The sequence below is a fragment of the Saccostrea echinata genome, unplaced genomic scaffold, assembly GCF_033153115.1.
Source record: "Saccostrea echinata isolate AGI-Se365-2 ecotype Australia unplaced genomic scaffold, CSIRO_AGI_Sech_v1 ptg000012l, whole genome shotgun sequence".
NCBI classification, from domain to species: domain Eukaryota; kingdom Metazoa; phylum Mollusca; class Bivalvia; order Ostreida; family Ostreidae; genus Saccostrea; species Saccostrea echinata.
This window is the reverse complement of record NW_026889761.1, coordinates 3144054-3168176: the sequence shown is the minus strand read 5'-3', so window position 1 is coordinate 3168176 and position 24123 is coordinate 3144054. Positions and strand designations below refer to the sequence as shown.

The 24123-nt window shown below is 31.9% G+C and overlaps 2 protein-coding genes across 2 annotated transcripts in view; both read right to left on the bottom strand.

Annotated features, from left to right (window-relative positions):
* Positions 1-1255, bottom strand: part of LOC133185687 (uncharacterized) — a 54390-nt gene extending 53135 nt beyond the window's left edge. Inside the window, exon 1 of the mRNA XM_061320991.1 lies at positions 883-1255. Coding sequence (XP_061176975.1) covers positions 883-1225 — 343 coding nt within the window. The 5' untranslated portion in view covers positions 1226-1255. The remainder of the gene's footprint in view (positions 1-882) is intronic.
* Positions 1256-6518: 5263 nt separating this feature from the next.
* LOC133185686 (fibrinogen-like protein A) overlaps positions 6519-24123 on the bottom strand; it is a 28126-nt gene continuing 10521 nt past the window's right edge. The window contains exons 4-6 of the mRNA XM_061320990.1: positions 9051-9147; positions 8209-8373; positions 6519-6772 (exon numbers count right to left, since the gene is read on the bottom strand). Coding sequence (XP_061176974.1) covers positions 6519-6772; positions 8209-8373; positions 9051-9147 — 516 coding nt within the window. The remainder of the gene's footprint in view (positions 6773-8208; positions 8374-9050; positions 9148-24123) is intronic.

Genomic DNA, 24123 nt, shown 5'->3' with positions numbered 1-24123 from the left:
TTCATATTTGAAGACTCCTTATTTATATCCGAAATCATGATTTTTATTTGTTAGTTTTTTGAATTATATATGTGCTTGATAATTTTGTGATTTAAATGAAAAAATTGTGTTATCAATATGCAAAATGACTTCACAAGTATGGATATAAACTTTTTGCATATAAATCTCGAGACTATCAAACTTTATCTCAGATTTTTGCATATAAAAACGTATTCGAATATATATGTATATACATCAACATTTGACATACAAATAACAAAATTATCGAAAATGAAATCATTTTTTATATGAATACCAGGTTTTTCAAAGATACATGTATATGTACATATCAAGATTTCCAATATCATGATTTCGCAAATCTTATTAAATAAATCAAAAGATTGGAATATGACTCACGAGTTTATGAATATGAATAATGAGTTTTCGAACATGAATAACTAAATATCGAATATAAAGAACACGTTTTATCAAGCATAACAAAAGATTTGTATAACATTTCAACGTTTTATTTTACATACCATTATTACTAAAGGGGGAAATACTTTTATCAATAAGAACTACAGTATTTAGTAAGCGAAGTTATATACAGACAATAAAACGTGTTCAGTAACTTATAAACTAGTTCTATAGTTCACAAGGAAAATATTTATTCTCAAGACAAAATATGAGTAACAGATCTAAGCTCCGTAAAATATAAAATATAAATGACGTAGAATTGTTATCAAATACACGTTCCAACTTGTGAATTCGTTGTGCCGTAAAGACTGACACTATATTGCTAACAATCTAATGAGGAAGTAAATCAAAATTAGTACATTACAACACTATAAGAGGAATATTAACTACACTTTTAAAGGAATGGTTAATAAACATATAACTTACCATCGGATAGAGAAGAGGAGACGTTCAAAACCTGCAGTTTTAGAACTTTATGATCCTCAAGTAAATTATCCAGTGTCTCATTGATAGATTTAGAATAATTCTTAAAGGTATTTTCCATCTTTTGAAATCGACCCTCGTACAGGGAACCTTTAAGTTCTCTCAGAGCGTTGTTGACGTCATTTAGTTGTTCTCTATATAAATCATTATATGTTGACATTTCTCTGGTTTTATTTCTGACATCCAGTTCTCTATTTTTCATTTGCTTCATTTCTTCCTGCAAGACATTGTAAGAAAAGTTCAACCGTGTAATGGTCTTGTTTTGCATCTCCAACTGATGTTTCATTTCTCTGTTTTCCGCCAATAATTCTCGACTTTCTTCTTGGAGGACTGACGTTTGTTTTTTTTATCAAAACTAATTCCTCCTCTTTCAGATCTTGAACTTTGTCCATTGTCTTATCTTGATTATTTCTTACTGTCTCATTTAATGCTTGTAACACTTGTATAAGTTTTGTAACCTCTGTTTCTATTCCGTTGTCTCTTGTCTCCAAATCTTTTAATTCCGTTGTCAAGATTTTCAGTTTCTGCTTCGTCATTTGAGAATTGTTTTCGTTGTCTATGACATCCATCACTAAGTTTTGAATTCTCTGAACCAGAGAAAACCTCACTAGGCTCTCCTGGTTAAGGATGTCCGGTAAAACACTGGATACTTTTCCTCCGGACGTCGTACTCCCGTCCAAAATAGATTTCTCTAGATTGTTACTGTCAGCAGAGACTTGTACGACGTTCAGGAAAAGTATAAGACACACTAGACTTTGTAGAATATGCATTTTTGTAACAAAGATTTCATTGATTGCAAGTCAAGACTGAGATATTCCTACAAGGAATTGGGGTTTATATAAACTACAGAAAATACCGGCTAATTTATCCTACTTCTTGTGCCAAGACATGGACGTAATCAGATATATATGATACAACATCTACGCAATATCTTTATTCCAAGGCAAATTAATGATACACTGAGTTAAGGAGTCATTAACTATATTTTTATGGTTAAAAAACAGAAGAAATGCGTTATATCTTTTTCTTGGAATGATTCTGGCTGGTATTTGTATGTAAGATAGTTGTCATCAACAGATAAAATCTGGTATCTGTCAAGACTTACGCAAGCGTCCGCTTTACGTAATGTTGTCTCTCTGGTAACACACTAGTCGTCAATCATTTTTTTTCTATTATTACATCTTTCCATCACAGCATTTATTGATATTCTTAGGATTTCTTTTTTTTATTTTCAAAAATTTTCTTATCCCCATAGACCTCAATGTAATCTTCATTGATTATTTTGTGCTTTGGTAATTACAATTCTTGAAAAAAATTTTTTTTTAATTCTTTTCAACTCTAAAATGCTTTAAATAAATATCAGAGCATTTTAAACATGATAGATATTTAAGTCAGAATATTAGGTCCTAATATGGATCGGATACCTTAATTTAAACAAATCGTATTAATTTCTAAGCTTTAAGGAAATGGAATAGACAACAGGCAAAAATGCCTATTTAAGAAGGGAAGGACGTCGAGCTGGAAAAAAGTTCTATTTTTTTCAAATTACTTATTATCCGCCGCAGCAGCGACCGATCTATTTGTAGTTGTGTTAGAAAGTGCACATGGGGAATTGAGAAGTTATTTCTTTAGTAGTTCATTAAAATAATTCATTAGTGAAAACGTGCATAAAAATTATGAGTTAACTATCTATCTCGCTTTAAACTAAGTTTTCATTGTTAGGGTCTTCCGTCTTCACGGAAGACATTATAGTGATTCTATTGTTTCTTCTTATTATTATTTTTACGCCCATCTAATTTTGTGCACGCGATTTCTCGAAGACTACTTGATGGATTTACATGAAATTTGCAGGAACAATGTGTTGTAAACTGAAGTTATTTTATCTGAGAGAAAATTTGGAAATTTACTTCCGGTGCCAAGTTACGGACCATTTTCTGAATTTAAAAATGACATTTTGTCCGCGGATAATCTCAAGAACGGTAAAAGATTTCAATGTGAAACTTTCAGAGATTATAGATCGTGGTAAATACTAGCCAGGACGTGACTTTTCGTTCGTCGTCATTACTTCCGGTCGTTACCAGGTGCGAATTTAATTTTGATTTTTTAAAACGTTTTTGATTATCAATATTTTTCTTTGATAGTAGTAGTGTTAATAGAGGCACTTCTGGAAATGCTTAATATATAATTTGTTTTCAAATTGATCAATCTAAACTCTAGATATTCGCATTTAAAAAATTTGAAGCGGGTTCAAAATGGCGGCTGTCTTCGCAAACTCCGACGAGCAGGTCGGCACTCGGAGCTCCTCGGTTGGCTCGTTCCTCGCACACTAACCTCGGACGTCAATGGTGTTCTACCATGTTGCTGATACAGTCATGTGATCTTATTTGAAATTCCTCCAAATGTTATACCTTTGAAGTCTGAGTAACAAGGACGCCCAACACTATGGTTCGCTTTCAAAGACTACTTACATGATGTTGTGATCAAAACCAATATCCAAGGAAGAATTAGACAAGAGAAAAAGAATGTTTGAAGAACTTTATGCAGAGTAAAATATGAAATGAGTTAAAAGGCAGTTTCCGGCGGAGAAATGTAATCGATATGATGCATATTTCTCCACCAATCACTTCCGAGGTTTGTATGGAGCGAAGCGGAGTCAGTCGAGGATTGGCAGGTTGGAGTTTACGGAGACATCCGAGCTTCTTGTTGAACGAAACTACCATAAGGATCAATGAAATATGAAGGAATTGTTGGATCTTTCAGATTATGAAATGGATAATCTGCCTTTGAAAATATAAATACTCTGAGTAATTTGTACGGTACATACAATAATATATATGAGAATGGAGACCATTCAATAGAACATATATTTCAAAGAAAAGGCGCGACGATTTACTCGTGGCGTAATGTATCGTGACTCTTCTTTCATAGTAGAAAAGTGGTCTGATGTACATGTAGAAGTGCAGAAAAAGATTACACGGACACGTTTGTATGAAATACAGATATATGGAATTGCATGGAAGAAAAAGTTGAATACACAAAGAATAAAGGAAGTAAACAGTATCATCAGTAATAGATTATTTGTTATTGTTTAAACTCAAGTAACGAATTCCGATGTGAATCTGCTTGCATAAAATTTGGCTAGCTAGCTCTCATTCTATAATTCCGCACTATATAAAAAAACTTTTAACCTTCCTGACGCTCGTTACTTCAGGCAATGATACAAAGTAAACATTGATGATGGCTGGTAAAATTGCGCTGGTGTAGTGGCTTCCATATTGAATTTTCACGAAGGCGATCTGGTTTTAATCCCGAATTTGTTTGCTTAAATTTACGTTTTCAACATTATAAATCCAAACTCTTGATATTTGTCAATTTCACTTTGAAGTGGGAGTTGAAATGGCGTAATGGTTAGCACGTTGGATTCTCACGCTGACGACCAGTGTTAAATCTCCAGAGTGTCACTTTTTCAGCTTGAATTTACATTTTTATTTTCAAAATCGGACGGAAGACCTCTCATTGCTCGCAATGAGTTTCTAGTTATTATTATTATTCAATTTAATTTTTATTTCTCATCAGATAATTATTAATTAATTTTCATATAATAGGCTTTGAAATAGAAACTCCCTAACATAGAAGTAAGCAAGATATGAACATAACCGATATGATTTTCCAGATAATAATTTCAGTATTTGATTGGTAAAAGGGATGGCTAGAAATTAAAAAGTTGAAAAAACTATTAAAAAATGTTTAGAATATTCAACAGCTGTGATTTACTCAAAGATACTTTTTCTACTCGTACTTTGCATTTATTGTGTTATCCATCAACGCCACCTGTAGCACAGTCTGCAGAAATCATCGGCATCATCACGTGACAAAAGATGTGGTTCCCTGGAGATCTGGATATAAATAGCCCTATCTTCATTTTGACGGCAATACCTTTTATCAGTGATCACTGATTTTCACATCGATGAATCAATTTGTTGAACAAATGAACTGAAATGTCTACTTTTCTTGGAATTCATGACTTTTTTCTTTGAAGACTAAAATAAAAATGTGCGCATTTAACTTTGAAAATCTTGCGCTTTCCTTAAATGTTTATTTGCAAAACTACTTTTTAAAATCCTAAATTACTTTGCGGTCGATTTATTCAATTTTACTTGTTTAGTAATGTTCTTCATACCCTAATGCAGTTCTATCATTAGATTTCTCATCTTATTTTAAAGTTATCGATAAACAAATTTTGCACTTTAAAGTGTTTGTTTAAAGTTTTGATTCTAGGAAGCTCTTCGAAACATAAATTTATTTTAAATTTTACAAAGGAAGTTTTTTTTTATTTAACACTGTATACGGATGGAATAAAGGATTGGATAAACGATGTAATTTACAGGACAACTATAACAAAAAAAAAAAAAAAAAAAAAAAAAAAAAAAAAATGTATGTATATAGAGAATGTATCATTCATTATTTCTTTATTAACAAAGGAACTAAACTTTGATTTTGTTGACCAACTGTAGCAAAATTGAGAGTTGAATGAACACCTCAATATTGTACATCGTTGAACAAGGCAGTACTCGTTCAGTATGTAAAAATAAGCAGGCCTTATCAGTGCTCTTTGAATATATAATATAAGAGAGAAAAGATGTATATATTCTTTATTTGTAAATGTTATACAATTATCTGAAATACTGGGCCCGAGATCAATGAATGACCCCTCCTAAAACGTTTAAACAGTAGTGATGTGTTCAGCGTTATACAAAGATCAAATATATGCAAGTCAAAATTATCACGAAGATCTATCATGCATTGTTTACATTTTAAATTTCTATTCTTAAATGCTTGAACTTACAGTTTACTTTGTGAAAGTGCAAGAATATGTGTCGATCAAACTCTTCCAGAAAATATTAGTTTTAATAAACTCATGGTAGAGGTTTCTAAACACGCTTTCATTATATTTCGGCATGAAATGCTCAAGCAACATATAAGTCATTATATTATACTGAAAGCTTTGGAAAATATTAACTTCAAATCTGTGTTCAAGCCCCTATAACGACTACAGAGGAAGCATTTACAGATCAAACGCCTGGGTAATTTTAACCAAATGTCACGAAGAATTTGTATGTGGCGTTGTGTCAAATGGGCTGGTTCTGGAATAAAGACTAATACTTGTTCATACTCTTAAAAATAACTTCTTCCAACAAAGGCCAGAAGAAGTGATTGTTACAATTTCTATACATTGCCTTCACTTTTAAAGAGTCGTGGTGTATGTCTTAAATAACATCTAGATACAGCTATTGTCATAAACAACCACAGACCACTTTCCAATTATTTCTACATCTCACTGTATTAGCGGATAGAACTGTATGTCCTGCATAATATCATTTTATCTCTCTGAGAGAGAGGTTTGAGTGACATTTTCTCATAAACTAGAACAACACTTAAAGATGAAGAGACAAAAGATGTATTTTTTGCACGGAAGCAAACAGAGACAAGAGATTTCGTACAGAAACAGGATAAATGTCTAGTCCTCAATGCATTTGGATCAGTGATTGAGCGCTGGCTGTCAACCTGATTAATAAACATCAACTTGTGCGTTTGCGTCTTATCATCATAAGAGTCCTTTGTAGTGCTTTATATCCATTCGTCCAGCGATACCAATACGGACATTTATAACTAGTCACTTCAGACTGTGCATACTCTCCGTTAAGGTTTGAGTTGGTACAGGCAAAGTACCACCAGGCACCGTGATGTGAATTAGCACAGCTATATCTAACTATATCATTATCCTGGTCTTTCGTGCTGAATCTCATACCATTATGAGGATCCAAACTGTCACCTAGAGCAGGAATTGGAAACAATAACTAAAATACATGTAGAAATAATGAACAGTAAAGGAGTTGATAAACACTATATATATATATATATATATATATATATATATATATATATATATATATATATATATATATATATATCTGTGTGTGTGTGTCCTCCCCAACCCTGGGTTGAACTTTCGACCTACTATATCTGTCTCCTTGCAGTACAGGAACAGCACGCTAGACCGCTTGGCCATCTAGGCAAGTCACTTAAAACTTGTTTTCGATTCCGATGATGTTCTCGCGGCGCCGCATACCCTACACGGTCATTGAGAATGAAAGTGAGATACAGTTATTTGGACATTAATTTTATTATAGGATTGTTACCGATTCACTTTGTAGTGAAATTAATTTTTTTTGATAAAGGACATTTTACAACAACTCTTTAAGTAACATAACTGCGCTTAGTGAAAAAAAAAATGTTAATATAAACGTGTAGAAAGTACAAAGAAATGCACTTTTATAAAGAAACCCTCTTCCATGCTATATCAATAAAAAAGCCAGGATACGGAAAGATAAACTGATGTTTCAACAATAACAACAACCTCCTTTAAAATCAACAAGCATTTTTTTCATATCTTTAGATCAAAATCGGACATGTTTAACCAATTGTATTCACGGTGGCTGTGACTGGTTACCAAGGGATGTTTACTCCTCCTAGGTATCTAATTCCAAATCTATAATTTTCAGACTTCCGTGTTTTATGCCCTATTGAAAGATTTGTTTAATTCTGTTTGAAGGTTTTTTTATGATCGTTTTATTTGTTATCTTAATCCTTTGCGTATTTAATATTTATTTTCATTGAATATAAAGATACTGCCATTTAGGATTTTGTAAGCACATTTGTCACGACTAAATTAACTTGTTTCATATTAGAAAAAATATTCTTATTTAAAGCAAGATAAATATAATATGAATTCTAGTCTATATCTATCACAAATGAGTAAATCAAACTAAATAATAATAAAGTTTCAAATTCAGTACTTAACTAATAAGTAGGAAAATACAGAATTTGATATTTCTTTTATTTACATTATCTAAGCAGAGCAAATGAAACCAAGATTTGTGTTTCAAACTTTACTCTGGAAGCAAATCCATTATTCATATACGTATAATCATGTCTACTCTTATAAAATCGATACACATTAACGTAAATGATGTTCCATAGATGGATTTATAGGACGATTTATTACTAATCATAGGAATGTTTTTTATGATTATTGTTGTGATTGGCTGAAATGTCTTGATGTTTGTTATAATATAACAATAATATTTTTTTTAAAAAAATGTCAGCAATTTCCACATGTAATATTGTACTGCTGAAGGTTAACCTTAGAATCTGTGAATAAAAATACAACAGAGCTGCAAAATACGTTATTACAATGATATAACATACCTGCTGTTCCGTTGTACCCGGATACTGTGAGTCGGTATTTATCAGCCTCGTTTCCGATATAAAAGATGGAATATTCAGCATACGCTGTGTCCCCATTAAATCTCTTGAGATCTACTCGCAGTTCCTGGTCCTGATCTTTGGTTAAAGCATGGATTGCATCATTCCCTATAATACAATTGTATAAAAATAGATGAAAGAACTGTTGATTTAAATCTGATTTCTTTTCTATTTCATCAAGAATAAAGACTAATTCTTAAAATACATTTTGTGGAGAAAAGGACATTGACAGAATGTTATAAGTCATTATCGAAAAGAGAAGTGGACTTAAACCTAAAAAGATCAAGAAGTGTCGAATTAAATGTCCTCTTAAATTGAAAGTAAACAATTACTGTAAATATATATATATATATATATATATATATATATATATATATATATATATATATATATATATATATATATATATATATATATATATATATATATATATATATATATATATATATATATATATATATATATATCTTATTCATTTCTTTAAAGTACATTGATATCATTAATTCAAAAAAGTATAGCTTCTTTAATTATTCCAATATTTTGCGCTTCCTTCGTTGCAAACACTCTGCGTATTACACATATTCATAATTTTTTCATAACTTTTAATCATATTTTAAACAAAATGTTGCTTTGAAAACCAATATTGAGGGCTTATAATCCAAATTACTTAAAAGTTTGATGATATATGAATGCGTTATAATTTTATGTGAAGTGGATTTCAATGATAATGATTTAGAATTATTTAAATACAAATATATTGACAAAAAGAAAATACACAGACCTACCTATCCAGTAATTTTTAGAGGCATTCCCAAATCCATGTTTATACTCGTTCCATGTCCTATAAAAATCAACGTCATCATCTTCTCGTTTCTGAATGACCTGTTAACAGAAATCCATTGTTTAATACCAGTAAATTATTATATATATGTGAAAACATATTTTACATGATTGTTTCTTCCAAGATAAATATTCTAAATGTTTGATATTCATACGATATCAATCTCTCCGTTTAATTATAGATAAACCTATTTATATACCTTATATGTAAAATAATTGATTTACAGGGGAAATGGGGGATAAGATTTAGTTTTATTTTTGAAAATATGAAATCTACAGACAATACAAACACTTGAATAGGACAAAATATTTAATTGACAATTTAATTGACAATTGACAAAGGAATTCGACTAAGATCTCCCAAAATTTTTCAGTTATTTTCCTGTAAAATTTCATTTTTTTTTTCAAAAGATGAAGACCGTAAAAAAGACTTCTCTGAATTAGCTCTTGTGTCCTACAAATGCAATAAATTGGTCATCTGCAAACTTAATTGACTGAAACATTCTAATTTTAATTAGAAGTACTCCGAAGAACATCAAGTCTTCAAACAATCTGCTGAAATTCTCATGAATACTAACTGCGTTTCGTTATAAGCCTATTTTAGTATTCATATGAAGCAGAATGTTTTCAAAAACTTATAATGAGAAAGAAGTCTGATGCCGTGGCCTTTAATTCGGCAATTACAGATATCTACGACGTTTTATCAAAAATAATAATATTCCTATTCACTCGTACCTTGATCGGATATTTCCTTTTGAAGTTGAAAAAAAGAACCACAGAGTCTGACACATCTGTTTCATTTTCGGATATTAAAATAGAGAAAGATATTGTATACTATCAACAAAACCTTATGACAAACGTGGTGTCTTTACATTTTCTATCGTCATATTCCTTTATTTATGAAGCAATATATCATTTTCTCCTGCATATTGAGTTGAAGTCTTCCAGTTGATTTGATATGCACGGTCACGTTTTGTGAAGCGAGACAAGCTATTGGCAAATAAGTTGATGATACAAGGATATAAACAGTCTCGTTTAAATTCAACATTTCGAAAATTGGTAGCCCGTTTAGTGTGTAGTTATGTTGAATGTTGGCTGAGGTTTTTTTTTTTTTTTTTTTTTTTTTTTTGTACAAATATAAAGGCCATTATTTTCCCACTAAATTGTCTACGGATTTGTCCGTTTTCTCATGACAAAGAGCAAACAGCTGCCTGACCCGTTCTGGGGATGTTCACTCTTTCATGGCACCTGATCCCACTTCTGGTGGTTTTTAGAGGACCGTGTTTGCTCTGCCCCAAATCTGTATTGTTCCACTAGAGTCTGGAGCTTGATTTCTGTTCGTTTCCTCCGTATTTCATTGTTAAATACTAGAGCTTATTTAATCTCAATAAACTCCAGATTTACTGCTAAACACCCTGCATAAAATGTGTTAATGATTAATGAAATGTTTATGTATTAAGCAATTTCCATTAACAGTTAGCCCGCATCTAGTCGGCGAGGCATGAATAATCACTGGCCAATACCCTTATCGGGAAGAATGTGAAAGCAAGGGCCAAGAATTTTCACCTACATGTTAAAACGTGTGTATCTATCAAAGGGACTCAAGCAATTGTCTTTGTTACCAGCTACGGTATGTGGTTTTCGATTACGTTGTAAGCAATAATAAAATATACCGAGGATTGATATGACTTCATCACTTTTGAAACTGCTTTACATCTGGATAAAAACTCCGGGAAATGACTTTAATCATAAAGTTTTGTTGAGTTTTAAAGGATAGTTTTATAATGTATGTTAAATATATAATGGTTATATAATTTTGTTTTTATAATTAAATTTCACAAATCCTCAGTAAATAACTTCCTTATTAAAGGGCACCCAATCAAGTACATGGCATTGGCGAAAAAAATTGAAAACACTATCAATGTCCACTTTCCTCCATCCGTAGTCATGTCACAGAATACTTCTCTTCAGATGTTGTCGATGTATAACATTGACAATGAAACACAATACTCACCGTCCATCCCCCTCCATCTGTCGACATGTCACAGTAGACATCTCTACGGGTGTTAGGGTATATGATATACACACCATCTTGTCCTTTCTTACTGGCGTCTTTTTTTAAGATCTCTAAGCAATCCTTGTATCTTTTTTCTAGTTTATGGATGAAATTTGAAGATAACAAACAATAAATATACTCAATTTCCAATCCAACAATACAAATTCAAAATTTTGAACAATGCACAATTTTAGTAATAAGAAAATCTCCTCAAGTTGCTGCACGTGTCTGTGCATCACATGTTTTCAAAAATACATTCAATCTCTTGTGCACAGAATTACTAGACCCTTCTGTTTCGCATAACAAAAACATTTTTGCTGATAATTTTTCTCAAATGATTTGAGAATTCTAAATTAGCAAAAAAATATATGGGATCTGTTGTTTCTAAATGCCAAAATGTACATTTTACAAACAATCATGAAGAAATTGTTCCCTCGTATACATGCAGAGCTGACAAGAAATATATCAAAAGATGCCATTCTTCTAAGAACTACTGTTGATTCTTTGTATTATTTGTCACATTTTTTTTCTTTTTGGCAGGCTACATATAAAATATAGATAAAGAACAGTGATTATTCTCAAAAGTTCAATTAAACAATAAAAATTATAAGCAGAACAATCTGAAAATAGGGAAGGGGTCAAGAACCAAGGACGAGCATTAAGCATTCCCTGTCGATCTTCCTATCATGGTAAGATAAACAAAAGATAAATTAGGTGTGAAAATAAACGCCTAACAATTTGTATTAAAGATGTCAGTCAATATTCGATTTGATTAATGATTTTATTTGCAAACAATGTCATTGTAACAACCATAGAATCAGCGGAATTGACTTTAAACGAGATCGTAGGTACCCTTTTATTATCAACTTTTTTTTTTTTTTTACAAATTACCTGCATCTATTAAGAAACTTTTTATATATGGTATATTGCTACATAAATAAGGAAAGTTGACGTTCGAAAAAACTGAAGTCATCAGGTTTATCAAAGAGTTAAGTTGTCAGTTTGCCCGCAATGTCTTTCAATAGTAAAATATTCAAAAATGAAAGAGATGTTTTAGACTCAAGTAGGTCTTTTATTCGAATTCAATGGCATATAATATTTTAATAATTTATAAATATAATGCGTTGTATCTATTTTGATAAACATTAATCTCTGTAATAAATGCGTTTTTAGTTACAGGTCTATTATGGAATGAAGGAAATTTGTTACGAAATAAAAGAAATTTCCGATATATTATTTCTATTTACCCATATTATGATTTCATAGATACCACAATAGAACAAAGTAGATAATATCGAGCAAAAGCATAAATCTTTTGTGCATATTAATTTATTGATTTGCGATGATTCACACAAAACCTATAAATACAGAAGCAGAAAATACATCTAATCTTTGTATGTATTTTTTTTTTACGCCTTCCATTACTTTATCTATTGTAATAAACATGTTTGCTCAAATATGCAGTTCATTGTAACAATAAGCCTCCAGATCAAAAAGTGTTTTGAGGACATATAAAAAAGTTTTTTGAAGATATTTTATCCTCCTATTCAAAAAAAAAAAATAAAATAACCAAAAGAAAAGAGATTTATTTATCAAAAATGTTAAAATGTTATCAAATAAATAAGTTATGCTTCCAGAAAACGTAAAAAGGAAATTAAGCCTAAGAATATGACTCTTATGTTACCTTTAAAGACAGGTACACATTTACCACCTATACAGACTTCATCTTCAGAACAGGAATGGTTCAGACAATTGCCCGCCAAGTGCTGAAATTAAATAAACTCAAATTTGTGATTCCCTTAATATGTTATCAAATATGTTACAAGAATTCTCTCAAAACATCCGCTACCTTTCTTACCTTCGGAAACTTATCCCGCTCGACATGAATGGTGGGGCTTTCTGTCATTAAAAGACTGACATTCTTGATGGCAAACCTTGTGTTAAGCCGACATGTCTTATTATCTAGAATCCAATCCACTGAACTACACAAACTAAACCTGTAACAAACCGTCATGCACATTGCAATGTCAGCATTGGTCAAAAGCTTAAAACCAGGCACAGAGGAATTTTCATAATTGCTAATGAGCAAACTTTTTGGATTGAATGGAGCAAAGCACTGAGAATAACATGTCTGTAACAATGCCAGAACTTGTCCAATGAGGTACAGACAATGAGTGGCTGATTCCATTTCAGGAGTTTTCTTAAACAATGTAGCAATATTTTTTGTTTGTGGGCTCTAACCAAGACAGTCATGAATGTTAGATTTCCACATTTCCATAATGTATATATATACCTATGGTTAAAATTTGTCTATTAATAATTAATGAAGTCTAATGTGAGAGTTTCATGTGTAGTTATATTGTTCAATGATAATAAAATAGCATACCTGGATTTTTATATCTATAATGGCTTGGTGAATTCAGAACAATGAATAAGTATCAAAAATAGTATTAAATATTTTAAATAAATAAATAAATTTTATTTTCACCCTTTTAGGTACTGTAGAAAAAGTGGAAAAGAGAGATCTATACTAATAAAGAAATAATCAACACGATTCCTCCCCAAGACACTAGCATTAATATAAGCTTATTGCCTCGCCATCCGTATAATACAAAAAAAGTGACAATATGTCTTTTAACACGAATAGTTAAAATTAACAAGTAATTTACAAATAGTTAATTTAAATATGACATTTTTCTGAAAGTAATTTAAAATTGTCAATTGCATTTTCATTATTAGGTATCAGCATGGAATGAATCATTTTTAATTTTAGATTGTGTAGGTTTATAATCATTTTACGATCATGCACAGCTCTCTTTTCTTAACGTGTCGCTGTGGTTAATGAAATATTCTTCCTGAATTGTTTTGATATAAGTCTCTTAATTCAAAATAAACATAACGGAAAAGTTCTAAAATGATATATGAAAGTAGAAGTTTATAAAAAATTTTGCGTCATAAGAATACAAATATATGTTTGCGAATAAATTTGATTGTTTGTTTTTGTAAACCACTTAACAGTGTAAACAGAATAAAATTAAAAACATGGCATCGTTTTAACGGCTATATTATTTTTCAATACTTTCTGTTTTTTTTTAATATAAGTAATGTTGGTATGGCATATTAACCGTAGAAAATGATTATACTGCCTTTTACTGTTCTGAAGAAGATATTTGAAAGAGTTTTGGTATCGGCATGTATTTTGTAAAAATTGATCTCCTATTGCACCCTTCCTCTAATCTTACAGCCCATTATCTGAATAACCTTAATCAATCCCATGTAGGAATATGCCATTTATTACGAATTTTTAATTAAAGAAATTACATGAATTACATTTATTTCTCATCTTTCTGAATTTCTACACTAGCTCTGCCTGTTTATTGGTTTATTGATTATAAGCTGAGTAGGAAGAGATTATAAAATGAGGGGATTGTATAGAATGGAGGACTATGTGAGTCGGAATGAATCTTTTTACACTTAATCAACCTACCACTTAATGCATCTTTACGCACCTATATGCATGGTATTGGCATGGTATTGGCGATTATTAATCATACATATCGTCAAGGAATTAGTCAAGGTTGACTATCAATAGAATTAGGAATTGGTGAGTTTGGGGATCACTCATGAGCTAACGATTTTCTAAATTGAGTAAACCTTTTAATTATCGCATCAAGTTGTGTTTGACATGTTTTACAAAAGTAAGTAAGGGAATGTAAAAAGAATTGATTTTTCACTCTCAAAAAAAGAAATTCTTTACCCTAGCAGGTCAAAAGTCGTGAAGTCTACATTTCGTTAAATGCTCATTGGCAGATCACGTGCACCAGTTTGGTCTGGTCTGATTACTGCCCGGGGATGGAAATGATTTTGAATGCATTTTCATTCCAGGTATATGATGAATAGAGAACATGAGTTCAAAGACTCATGATCCTATTACTTGATTGAACAATGATGGATATATTGTATGTAGTAAAGTTTTTATACGGTTGTTCCAGAATCTTCAAGCAGTCTCATTGATTTATAAAATATGATACAGTGGGTTAAATCTGAACAATTGCTTGAAGCAGTCTTAACCAATATTAAGTATATACTATAACTAGCTTTTTCATTGAGAGGTCGATTTTATATCATTTGAAATTATTTGTTTCAAATGTAAAGGTGCCACTCTTTTGAGTCTATAAGTGACACAGACTCAAAGAGTTCATTCGGTGCCCCTCGGATAATCCTCAGGGATATTAAATATAGGTCCTATGTGCAGTCTTCAGATTCCCAGTTTTGGTATAAAACCAATAGTTCATACAAAAAAATTGAAAGAATGTAAGTTTCTTTTAGAGATGTATTTGATGATTCCTTTTCCGATCACGTTTTCTATTTCAAAAAGATCTGCGAAAAACTAAAACCTGCGACATTTTGATAACTAAAACTTCTTTTACTAGTAATCTTACTGGACATAGCCTCTTTACCAAAACTTGGGAAAATCTGAACTGCAAATCTTCTAATGTTGCCTACGGAATAGAATGTAATTTTTGTGGACTTATTTTTGTTGGTGCAGCCAAGGATTCACTTATTAAAAGAATACCAGGACATTGATTTCAAATTAACAATGGGGACCAGCAACTTCTATACAAGCATTTTAATTTACCTGATCATTCTATTTTTTCAATGAAAGTAAGAATCCTATTAACAAGATTCATTGCAAAAACTATAACTACTTGTCAGTACTATGGAAAAATCATTGACAAATAAATCTCTCTTACCTAGATAATTTGGAAAATATTTGCTGTTGGTTACAAGTTAATCATCATCAGGGTATGAGTGCTGTATTTTTGTAAAATACGTAATGCGTAATAGAATTATACATTTACAGATTTTTGCATAGTTTCTTCTGTTGTCTGTTCATTATCGCTATAGATTTTCTTAGTTTCAGTTTTAATAAACTACTTTTGTCATTGAGGCTTTAACCCTTCATATTGCTAGATGGTACGGTTGAATGTAGGTTTAGTGTTGGTTATTTGGATGCGGTTCGTGAAAAGTGAAACAAACGCTATTTCTTTAAGCAGTTGATAGAGTTAGACAGGTTTCACTTGATAATCAGCAATAGATATCATGACTATATTTGTTAAATTTTAATCATCTTTTTTTGACATTTACGTTTTCTCTGCAACTGCCTCGGTATTTTTCTACTTTAGATAATCTTCCATATAAAAGGATATTTTATATAGAATAAGCCTTCACTTCGCCCTCAGATATATTTAGGATCTATTAGGAATAGATTCTTCCGTTTATATGTCGACACAATATGTCAAAGTGAGCTTGAAATAAAATATTCCATAGAGTCTGGGTTATCTCTTTTAGATATCTGGAAAGTTAATTTTATGCTAATACAGGATCTATTGGATGACCAGTATGAAGCTTAAACATGCAGAATGGATTTTGTATTCAAATTTTTAAAAACATTCATGGTGTTTCAAAATAATCTTTATCAATAGTAAAACTTACATTATTGTATCATGTTAAAATGCTGATGTGAATATCTGAATATTTTTAAAAATGATACAATGAAAAATGTGAAGGTAGCAAATTCATAAATCCAGTTAAATGAAGAGGGGTAAAACACAGACCTTACAAAACACCAGATGTGGGAATGGCTACCTAAGAGGAGTAGGCGTACCCTGTTAATCGGACACATCGCTGTGAGCCCCCTGTATTGATCAGGTATAATAATCCGTGGTCAAAATTTGGACTTTAAAGGGCCATTGTACAATGAACTTAGAATTAGTATGAAACATTTCAGCCAAAATACGGACTAAAGATAGGTTGTATTTGGCAAAAAAATCATTGAAATAATGGAAAATACGATATGCTGGCTTTACGCAGCTATGTTAAGGCTTCCCGAAGCTAGTATTGAACTTAAGTACTCTCAATTTATATAGAGGGTTTCCTCGGCTATATATTAACATATTTGTTATGATATCACATGCCTTTGTTGATCAAGTGACGGTCATTTATAATTTTTTAAAGTGTTCCATATAAATCGCTTCGGCGCAGCTGATTAACACAATAATTATTAACATTTTGTTATATAAATAAACTCATCGTATCCTTGTGTATCCGAAATGTGCTTGGGAAAAGTCATAGTATTACTTAGATACAAAACATTTCCTGAGAAATTCAACTTACCTACAAATTTGAGAGTATTTTCCACACAATATCGTAATCTGTATTTAAACAAAGCCAACACACACTTTCCCCAAGCAAGATTCAGTTAGAGAACAACCTCTTCTTACAGATTTCCACAAAAATTTTCAGATTTATCCTCATTAATCACCTGCGCCAGACTCTTTTATACACACAAAATAAATTCTACCTCCAATCACGGAGTACATTTCAAAAGGATATTTTTCATAAGCATTTTGAACATGCTGAATTTGAATCAAGGGTAGGTAAGCGGTGTATTTTTAAACTATTCTGACATATACAACATAAAAAACCTTTAACGACCCGTGAATTTTGCAATAGCTACCTAGCGTTTTACATGCGGTTTCAAATAAAGTGTAAAGTTCATGACACTCTCCCCGTCATAACACCTCAAGTTTGCAGTGACTTGACGTCATTTTCCATTATAAAGTCATATTTTGGTAGTTCAGAGATGTGAAGACACAGAGTGCGCTGTGATATTCTACGGGAAGCCTTAACCTACCTGCGTAAAAGATATTGTACGCATCCCTTTTATATCAACAAAAAAAGGGGAAGATAACGAATTGCGATCGACCTAAAAAAACAAACTTCAAACAACCAAACAGTGTACAGGGCATACAACATAGAACCCTTGAATTTCCAGATTGTGGGCTCAGGTGCCTAGGAGCAGTGCGCATTCCTTGCGGACAGGTCATATCCGTCGTGAGCCGTATGTATTGATCAGGTAGACTGGATATATAGTAAACGTATAAAAACAAAGGTCTAACAATTGGTATGAAAGATAACAAAATACGACAAAATACGATCCAATAATAGGTTGTATTTGCTAACATGTTCATATTAACGAGACTCTAGAATTAAAAAAATGCTGACTTTCGAAATGTTGGTTGTTGAAATCCTAGTAACATCAACTTATCTAGCAGTAGCCTAGCTGCCTTGGTTTAAAATTTCATCGTACAGTGCTACCTCGGTATATTGCCCTCCGTTATATTGCCACCCCCGCTTATTGCCAGGAATTCTCCAAGAACGGATTTCCCCCTGTATTAATACACCCGTTATATTGCCACCCCCGCTTATTGCCATCCGCCACTAGTTTGGGGAAACAAAAGGTCAAATTATATAAGGAAAACCCTCGGTAACAATGCCAATTATCTAGAGCGCGTCGGTAATTTGGACGTCACACCCGTGCTTTGACAGTGGTTGCGGTGAAGCGTGACTGGCTGAACAAGGAGTTCAGCTAAATTAAAGATAATCATTTTATAAAACTCAAAATTAGCAATTTCTTTTGTGTTGTTTTTATAAGATAGAAGTATTATTTCATCACAATAATGGGAAAGTCAGGGAAGAGAAAGCGTACAAATTTAGATTACAAACGAAAATTTAAAATAAACCCAAACAAATAATTGTACATTTTATTTAACTGTAAATCGCCGATTGTTGCTTTCACCGAACCAGGCCATAATAAATGAAAAAATCATTTTATTCCCCAAAGATCAAAAAACCAAATTCTAAATTCTAAGGAAATCCCATCTCTATTTTTAGACTACTATAATTCCGCACGTGAAAATAGCATGGGATTCCGATACCCCTGAAACAGTCATCAATTGTTGGACACATAATGGATTGATTGATGAATATCAAAGCAGATTAAGAAGAGAAAGTACTCAGGTACTAGCAAACATGAGAATACGTGTATATTTCAACAGGTTCATGAAGATCTAGACATGTACCCTGGCACGTGACTTTCCATTTGTCTGTTACCGAACTTTTTTAACTTATCTAGTATTATTGAGATGGTGAAATAATCTACTTCCAATTCAGATGATATTGACAATAAACCTCAAAAACTTTTGTATACCGAGAGGCTATAACTGCTATTGACACCGTTATCATCGTTATCATCGGGTTTTTAAATTCTTCGACCCAGGATCAACAGAAGAGCGAAAGAGCGGGAAATTGAAAAATGTCGTAATATTGTGACATTTTCATTTCATTTTAAAAACAAATACATTAATGACTTTTTTCCGGAAGAGATGAAAGTTGCGCTTCAGTGTATATGTATGTACACACGCGCAAAAGCATGACATTTGATTTTAACTAAAATAAATTACGTATTCATCTTGAACTGGGCTCATTGCATTGTAATTTATGGCAGAACTCGTTATATTGCCACCCTCGCTTTAATGCCAAAATCTGTCTTGGACAAAAGTTGGCAATATACCGAGGGAACACTGTACTTAGAGCATAATCTTTAGTATCAAATCATTTGGGAGACTTATTGTAAAAGTGATATAGTGTAAACACAATATACAGCGGAATATTATTACATAATTAAGGGAAGTGGACAAGTGGAAGCTGAAGACATCTAGTTTGTCATACAATTAAGTTATTAGTTGTCCGTTATCGTATAGAATCAGTAAACCATACAAATATAAAACGGATGTCACTGACTCTGCAGTGTCCTATATTTAAAGAACACTACAATATATCGAGTTGACAAATGAATGAAAGTACGAGGGTTGTTAGAAAAGTTCGCGGACAAATTGATTTACGGAAAATGTATTGTGTATTTTGAAGAATGACATATGTCTGATTAAATGCTTATCTTTTATTTATAAGTATGTAAAAAATCAGGTCCATTTATTAAAATTTTGAAATTTTACAATGATTTTTACTGTGCGGTCATAGGATTCACGGAGCAATCACTTGACGTAAGGTGAAGTGACAATCTGATTCCAAACTGTTAAACTTTTTCACATTTTTTAATTTCTTTTCAGTTCTATAGATTTTCCATGTCTTTCTCCTACTTGACAATAGAATGTTAGCTAAAGCAAGACATCTGACTTTTTTCTAAAATGTCTTTTGTGGCGTTTCAGATATTAGTGAGATCTTAAAATCCATGACTACGCAGTGAAGCGATGAGGTTTTGAAAATGTAAAATCCACAGGCGCAACTTCCATACGATAAACGCAGTATTGGTGTATTGCAGAAGTTGACCATCAAAATTTTCAATATTTCCATTCTTACAAAGCCCCTACCATTTGGACATTTTGTTCCTAGATACGTGTAGGCAGTCTCCAATAGCTTCCAAAACATTTTATTCTCTTTAGGATATTTTCCTTTCTGTAGAGACAATTTATTTAATAGCTCGGTGCTCCAAGACGTTAAATGACGTTGCCATTCTTGACTTCATTTTGATCAACCATAACTAGCGATAAAACAGTCAAATCCCCTCCAATTTAATTCAAAATTTTACCAAATGACGTTTCATGAATATTGTAGCGACAGTACGTTTTATCTTAATCAAATAGCTGTATATTTTTTAAAGATCATCGGAAATCATCAAATCTTTGCATATTTATTGGAAAATGCATATAGCTTTTATCTGCAGAGTTTTACTGGTTTCATGCAAATAACGCGCTCGATCACTATAGAACTTGTCTAACAACCCTTGTAAGTATTGTTTATTGATAATACACAGTCGATATATCTGAATGACAAAGGCCAGAGCAGGTTTATTTTTTCTTCTCATGTAAAGGTTTTAAGAAATTCTGCTTCATAATAAGAATTTGATTTATACACCCATGACCAGGGAATTAAGAAACTACCACATTTGATTTATACCCCAAAGATCAGAGAACTAAGAATCAACCTGCATTCAGTTTATACACTCAAGACAAGAGAAAAAACGAAACTATCTACATTTCATTTATACACTCAAGATCAGAGAAATAAAACTTATTCTTATTCTATTTGCACACTCATGACCAAAGAACTAAGAAACTACCTACATTCGATTGATACACTCAAGATCAAAGAACTAAGAAACTATATATCCACATTCGTTTCATTCACTCAAGACCAGAGAACTAGGAAACTACCCAAATTCGATTTATACACTGAACCAGAGAACTAAGAAACCACCCGATTTATACACAAGGCCAAATTACAGCACTTTATCTTTCCTCCAGCACCAATTATGTAATCTAAAGATTTGAGGGTCATTAAACAAATATATTTCTAGAAAAAAATGAATCGTAGAGAAAAGCCTATTGCAACCTTGAATTTAAAAACAATTTATTTGAAGCCTACTAAATAGTAAATTCGTCAATTGCAGAAAAACAAAATTATTTGTTAGAAAATGAACTGTTACATTTTAAAACAGGATCACAGTTTCCACCAATACAGATGGAATCCTAGGAACAGAAGGGGGTGAGGCAATTGATCGCCACTTGCTGAAGTTAAATCAATTCAAAGCTGAAATTTATTAAACATGTAATAAATGCATTTAAATAAAATGCATCCGAATTTTTTTTCCTGAAGTCTCTTTTTTTACCTTTGGGAAATTTTCCCGGTCAACATCAATTGAATGGTGACCCTCAGTCATTAGTTGACTGATATTCTTGATGGAAAATCTTGTGTTCAGCCGGCATGCCCTTTTCTCTATTATCCTATCCATTGAAGCAAATTTAAAACGCATATCTGGCCATAAAAATTAAAGTCGGTCACGGCAGCCTAGTGGTAGGACGATTACCTCATGATCAGAAGGGCGGGGGTTCAATTCTCGTTGCCGAGCAGCGTCAAACATGAAACAAACATAAGTAGTGACTGTTATTTCGCCAAGCGCCCGGAGTTAGATGTGAAAGTAAAAGGTCTTTCGAATGAGACCTTAAAAACCAAGGGCCCGTGTTACGGTAGGAGTTGGCACGATTAAGAGACCTCACTGCGCAAAGGCTCTTCAAGCCGAGTAGAGGTCTAAGTTACAATTTCATATCAAATTTTGCTGGAAACACAGAAAGAAAGATTTCGTGTTCATTGATTTGCTTGTTCCTCTCATTTTTTTTCAAGTCAAACGTTAACCTTACTTGTGATCGATGCAAAGATTAAACAAACCAACAGTCATTAAAATTTAATTAGCTAACAGCAAAGTCTATGGTTTTTGATTGATCATTGTGATCTTTTTCTTATGTAAAACCGTGTTTTAATCGAATTTTGGAAACTAAAGGATATATGAATGATATGCTTAGCGTTTTAATTAGTTAGGAGACACTAACTTCATATTTAGGTGGAGTATCATTAAATGCAGAGCACAGGTTTAAGATAGAAAAGCTGGAGTTATCATTTAAGAATTAAGTACATGTATGTTACCTACTATGTGATACCCCACAGATTTTCATATTTTATTAAACAGGTTTGCCAAAATGTAAAAACTATGTGCATGTACAAGAAGATAGGTAGTTTTAATATATGCATAGCAAAATTTTCCATTATCCGTAAATAAGATGTGTACACAATGTTTAAAGATTCGCTTTTTCTAGAAGTCGCAATTTTTTGCACTATTTTTACCAAGAATTCGAACATTTGAAGAAATGTCCGTCCCTCTACCAAAAATCAGAGTTATATATTTCAAAATATTTAGATTAAAGACAGACAAAAACAGTGGTTAAAAAATTGCTCCAGGAATGGGCTGCATCTTTATTTTGACGATTCATCATTTTTTTTTCCGTTGACTTATTCATAGTTGATTGTGAGATGTAATTTTCTTAGTTGAAATTATGACTATGAAATTCATGTACAAATGTTAGAAAATAAATATATTATACATAGACCATAAGTATGTTGCTATTCTACCCTTTACATGTAAGATAAATTATTTCAACTTGCTAAAAAAGACTGTCAACATGCAATGCAATAATTCTTACATGTAAGATAATTATATGACATGCAAGTTCCTAATCTGTTCAGAAAATCCACTTTTTGTGTAGCCTGCAGAGCAGAACCGTCTGACACACCTTGATTATATAACGAGGACAGTAAGAAGTATGGATTTGATATTTTGCACGTATATTACATTGTGCTATGACATTTGTAAAATGCCATTGATACTGACCTCGGGACCCATGATCTTGACCTTTGACTTACTTTTCAAAACACGTATGGTTCATTTTGCCGATTAACAGCACATTTTGACATTTAAGAGGTACGTCTATGGTATTCAGCATGTGCACTGTTTGTCTTAAACACGAAAAATACCAGCCATTTCACCTTGACCTTTGACCTACTTTGCAAAAATTACCCTGGATAGTTTACTTTAACATGTCCTTTGAATTTTGAAGGCAAAGTTTCGTTAAGGAGGGATTCTTCTCATTTTTCTAATATCTAAAAATTAATGAAATTTTCATAGATTCAAGAAGACATAATCATTAAGTGATCGTATCAATTAGATAAAATCTGACGGTTTTATTTTAAAAGCAAGGTCAGGTCAAGGTCATTATCTTTTTCCTTGACCGTAAGAATAAAACATTACGGTTGCCAATCACGCAATGCTTACTTCTATTTCAAAAGATTAAATGCTTTTCTTTTTGCATAAAAAGATATTACCATATAGGGTCTATAAGGTGATACTACCAAATTGACATACATAATTTAACTAAAATAGATGTTGGCTAATCCGAATTTCCTCTATTTTTCTTAGACTTTTAAGATATATTAGATATTTTTATATGCTTCGTATATTTAAATTTTTCTTATTTTCACAGATGGCAAAGTAGTTATAAAAGATACAAATTGATACAAAAACAAAAATTTAGACCATTTACTAAAAGAGAAAAAGCACTTTTACGTATTTTTTGCTCAAATCCGTACTTAGAATGGAAGCCTTTAAAAGTTTACAGAATTGTAGTTTATTTGATATATTTTAAAACTTCAGTCCATTATTATTAATTTTACTTACAGTTGAAATTTTCTTTAAGTCTTTTATTGTTTGA